The 4,921-nt window shown below is 43.9% G+C and overlaps 1 protein-coding gene across 1 annotated transcript; it reads left to right on the top strand.

Annotated features, from left to right (window-relative positions):
- The first annotated feature begins 2,258 nt into the window (after positions 1-2,258).
- LOC150020999 (transmembrane epididymal protein 1A-like) lies at positions 2,259-4,130 on the top strand. Its single transcript, XM_090279424.1, has one exon. It carries the CDS (start codon positions 2,497-2,499, stop codon positions 3,382-3,384), a length of 888 nt encoding a protein of 295 aa, XP_090135550.1. The 5' UTR covers positions 2,259-2,496; the 3' UTR covers positions 3,385-4,130.
- Positions 4,131-4,921: the final 791 nt, after the last annotated feature.

Genomic DNA, 4,921 nt, shown 5'->3' with positions numbered 1-4,921 from the left:
ATCAGGATGCTCACAGACTTGACAGATATCCTTATGTATAACAAATCCATAAGGGAAGAAGTGAAGGCTATGCGATATGAAACAAAGGAAAATCCACACAAAACCAGTGGCGAAGAGAAGGATACCACTGTTCAAATCAATGATTTGGAACATAATGATGAAAAAAACAGTCAATCAGTACAGAATGAGGAAATAAGAATTGGAAAAAATGAGAAGAGGCTTCGGAACGTCTGGGACAACTTTAAACATGCCAATATCTGAATCATAAGGGTGCCAGAAAGAGAAGAGGAAAAGCAAGAAATTTAAAGCTTATGTGGAAAAATAATGAAGGAAAACTTCCCAAATCTGGTGAAGGACATAGACATACAAGTCTAGGAAGCACAGAGAGTCCCAAACAAACTAGACCCAAAAAGGACCACATCAAGACACATCATAATTAAAATGCCAAAGGTTCAAGATAAAGAGAGAATCTTAAAAGCAGCAAAAGAAAAGCAGAGAGTTACCTACAAAGGGGTGCCTATAAGACTGTCAGCTGATTTCTCAAATGAAACTTTGCAGGCAAGAAGGAACTGGCAAGAAGTATTCAATGTGATAAAAAGCAAGGACCTACAACTGAGACTACTCTATCCAGCAAAGCTATCATTTAGAATGGAAGGGCAGATAATGTGCTTCCCAGACAAGGTAAAGCTAAAGGAGTTCATTATCACCAAGCCATTATTATATGAAATGTTAAAAGGACTTATTTAAGAAAAAGATCAAAACTATGAAACTATTAAAATGACAACAAACTCACAACTATCAACACCTGAATCTAAAAAATAAAAACAAAATCCAGCTAAGCAAACCAGAATAGGAACAGAATCATAGGTATGGGGATCATCTGGAGGCTTATCAGCAGGGAGGGAGAAGAGGGAGAAATGGGGAAATGGTGCAGGGATTAAGAAGCATAATCCGTTGGTACAAAATAGACAGGGGGAAGTTAAGAATTATATAGGAAAGGGTGAAGCCAAAGAATTTATATGCATGACCCATGGACGTGAACTAAGTGGGGGATGGGATTGCTGGAGGAGATGGGGGTATGGGCAGAAGGGAGCAAAGGGAAAAGAAATTGGGAAAACTGTAACAATATAATCAATAAAATGTACTTTAAAAAATGGTAAATAAATAAATAAGCCTAATCACCTCTCAAAGGGCCCACCTCCAAATACCATCGCAGTGGGAGTTAGAGCATCAGCATATGAATATTGGGGAGAGGTGAACTTTCAACTCATAACAGGTATCATGAAGATTTTGTTATTATTCATTCACATACCAGTGAGATTTACTATCTTGAATTTCATAAGTTTATTAAGCTAAGCATTTACTGTTTTGAATAGGCACTTTATATCATTGCCAATTTTCCTACTGAGGTGTTCATTTTTAACATTACTTGTAAGAGCTCTTTACATTGTAAAAAGATTAATATTTTGTTATACATGGAGTAAAATTTTACAATTTTCCTTTTGATATTTGTTAATAGTAATTTAAGTTATAAATTTTTTATTGTGATGTTTAATTTCTATTATTAAAAGGCTTCATAATTTATAATATAATTATGCTTTTTACTTTCTCTGATTCCTGCTTTGGTATCATTCATGGAAATACACAACTTCATCATCATAGAAATTTAGCAAGGAATGTTAGTAATAACAATGTAAAATTACTAATAATCACTATCATTTATTGACTATTTACTATGTATCAGACACTCTACATACATTGTTCTACTACTTAATCTACACAACAAACCTATGCAGTTATTATAGCTCCCATTCTACAGATCAGGCAACTGAGGCTGAAGAGGACAAAGTAACTCGCCTATAATCATGAGACTTGCAATGCTGGAGCTGAGATTCAGTCATTTTGCTGTGCACAAACTCTGGACTCTGTAAACAGATAAATAGACCTGGGACCACTTCCTGTCTCTGTTGTGCTGGCTGCTAGGTGTGTTACCTTGTGGTACCCTTCACCCTTCTGAGTTTTGATGTCAGCTGTTAAATTTGCCTAACAATAACTCTCTCATAGACTTGTTGAGGGATTTAAATGAGAAAAAATATGCAATGTGCCTGGCACCTAGATAGTCATAGAAGAGAGTCAGCCACCACCCTTCTTTGCCAGAGTATCTTAACTCTTTCCCTCCCCTTTTCGTTGTGGGGTGTGGTGGAAGGGCAGCAAGATAAACGATAAACCAGTGCAGCTGTGAGGAGCAGAAGTGACAATTCTAGGCATAGTGAGGTAAAGCTTTACCTCTCTGAAGGAGACCCACCCTGGGAGGGACTCAGGTGCTTCCAACATGGGGAGGTATGCTTTTCCAAGTGTGGGAGGCTAGGGTGGAGCTGGATCAGGAAGATCTCTCTACAGCTCAGAGGCAGCCACTCTTGCTGTGAGGAGAGCCCTGTGAAGTTGCTGCTCATCTTCAGCTCTTGCCCTGTTGGCCCTGACACACATACGGAGACAATGGGTAACCTCGAGGGGCACCTGCTGCCAGCAGTGTTCTTCTTCCTCTTCTCTGTCTACTACTCAGTGCTGGCATCCTTGGCCTTGCTACGGGGACAGAAGTTTTTCAAACCCCCTCTACCCCCAAGGGAGAAGCGAGGACACACATGGTGGAAGTGGGTACCTGCAGAAGCAGTGGTGAAAGTCATCATCAGTCTAACTGGCATCATGTCTGAGTTCTTCTACCCCCCAGGAGTCAACCGGCTGAGAATAGTAGACTGGGAGGACCCTCGGCGGCCATTCGTGTTCTCAAACAACTGGCAGCATGTCACGATGTACGGTTTCTTCCTGCTCAGTGGCGTGGTGGACATTGTGAGCCAGTCATGCCAGGTACGGCAGAGCATGAAGCTGGAGCGAGCAGCTGAGGCCCTGGCCTGCTGTGTGCTGGCGCTGCTGATGGCAGCCCACATTGAGAACAAGGATGCCCTGGAGATCCGCCTGCACATTCTCTTCATAGTGCCTGCGTTCCTGGCCGGCCTGGTGCTCATCATCGAGGTCTGGGTCCCTGACCAGCCCCCACTCTGGTTTCTCAAGTCCTGGATGGGACTGGTGTTCAGCACCTGGCTGCTGCAGATCTGCATGGTGCTGTACGTTCCTCCCTCCGGGCAGCCCTGGCGATCAGAAAACCCTGTGGACCTCGCCTTCCTCACCATCTTCTTCTGCTGGCACCTGATTTTAGGGGCAGCCTTGCTGGCCACTATCTATGGCATCTGCAGCCTATGGCATCATCGCTGCTCCTCAGGGACAGAGGCTACAGGTGCCAAGTACCAGCCATGCCCCACAGCTTACAGCAGCGAAGAGCTGGAGAAACTCATGGCAGGGGCTGAGCCGCAGGATGGGGGTGTCTAGGTTTAGAATCTGTCTTTGTGCTAGCCTTTTGTAATGAAAATTATGAGGATGCCCATTGAGTGCACAGCATTGGGTCCACATTGTGGCCTTCTGTCACCGTAATCATCTTCCTTGTTCCTAAATAAACCTTCGGGCTCCTAGCAGTACTTCTACCCACCACTCGGTTCTCTCCAGGTCTGTCTCTTTCCTGTCTCACTACTCAGGATGGCTCCTGGCCGTGGACCTACATGAAGTGAGAACAAGGAGCAGTGCTTTTCTCTGACAGCTTTTGGGATCCAAGAGGGGAAAATGAGAAGAGAAAATAGTGATGGAGTGTTGCTGGGGACTCGAGGAGAGTTATATCCATCTGAGGCAAGGCAGTGGGTGTGTGTGTTCACAGTTAAAGTGCTTCACTGTGTGAAAGAGAGGGGGTTCATTTTTGCATAATGGTGACAGCTTCTGTTTTCTTCATTTCTCTTTTTTTATTTACAATAAGTATAGCAGGATAAGAACTTGTTTTTGTTGTTTTTAATCTAAACTGAAAGAGGCTACTTCTGCCTTCTGAGCGAGTAAGGGATCAGGAGAAAGAGAGAGCAATTAATTTAGCAGGCAATCATGCCTGGGAGAAAGGAGGCAAGAGAGAAATTCCCAAAAGTGGTTGTAAGAAACGAGAATCATACTTACATAATTTTACCAGTGTGTTTTTTGCTGTGATATAAAACAACTCCATTGTTCCAACTTGTTCAGTAAATTCTATGATACATATATGTCTTGTGTCAGTGATTCTTGGGTAAGATCAAAGACAAGGCCCTGATTGCAGTTTGTGGGGGCAGAAGGGAGGGAACTGCCATGAAATGTGGGGTACAGATGAGCCCAGTGGTTCTGAAGATGCAGAAACTGAGAGCTGAGAGGGACCCTGAGCATGTCAGCCCCCTGGAATTTGCAGAAATTTTCATCCAGTCACTGAGCTTCTCCCAGAATGAGGAGAGGAGATGCTAGTACATCATATAATCAGTGAAATACATGAAAGCAAAGTATCTAAAAGTACTTATCCCTGGGTACAATCAGAGAGCCACTGCTTCGAATAGATGAATTCACTTCTGTGAGGGGGATAAACTCAGCATTTGGAAGTCTGAAGAGGCAGGAAGAAGGGAGGAGATGCTGTCTGCTGTGCATAGATGTAGAAAAAGGACCAGAGAGAAAAGAGCCCACTCATGAAGCAGCTGGAAGTACACTACCTTTGCTGCAGTCAGAAACGCTGTCCTAAGAGACTGAAAAGCTTCAGGAACAGTGTGCAAGAGCATGGAAAATAGGCCCTGGCAGCACTGGGACAAGGGGTTAGGACAGAGAAGGGAAGCAAGGGAAGCAAGGGAAGAAGTGGAAAAAGGACAAGGATCTGGCAACTCCCACGGGCAGGGCTTGGAGGGAAGGGACGCTCTGGATCTGCAGGAAGAGAAATGTATCTTTCTCCAGCAGTTGCAACCAGGCCAGCAACCAAGCTAAGGAGAGGCCAACGTCCGTCCCTCTTTCTGTCCCTGCTCTTAAAAGCCCAGAAGCA

The sequence above is a fragment of the Furipterus horrens genome, unplaced genomic scaffold (genome assembly GCF_987537825.1).
Source record: "Furipterus horrens unplaced genomic scaffold, mFurHor1.1.pri manual_scaffold_1, whole genome shotgun sequence".
Taxonomy (NCBI): Eukaryota; Metazoa; Chordata; class Mammalia; order Chiroptera; family Furipteridae; genus Furipterus; species Furipterus horrens.
This window is presented reverse-complemented; position numbering and strand designations above follow the sequence as displayed.

Coding starts and splice junctions, on each gene's coding strand:
- LOC150020999 (XM_090279424.1), top strand. CDS start 2,497: ATGGGTAACCTCGAGGGGCACCTGCTGCCAGCAGTGTTCTTCTTCCTC.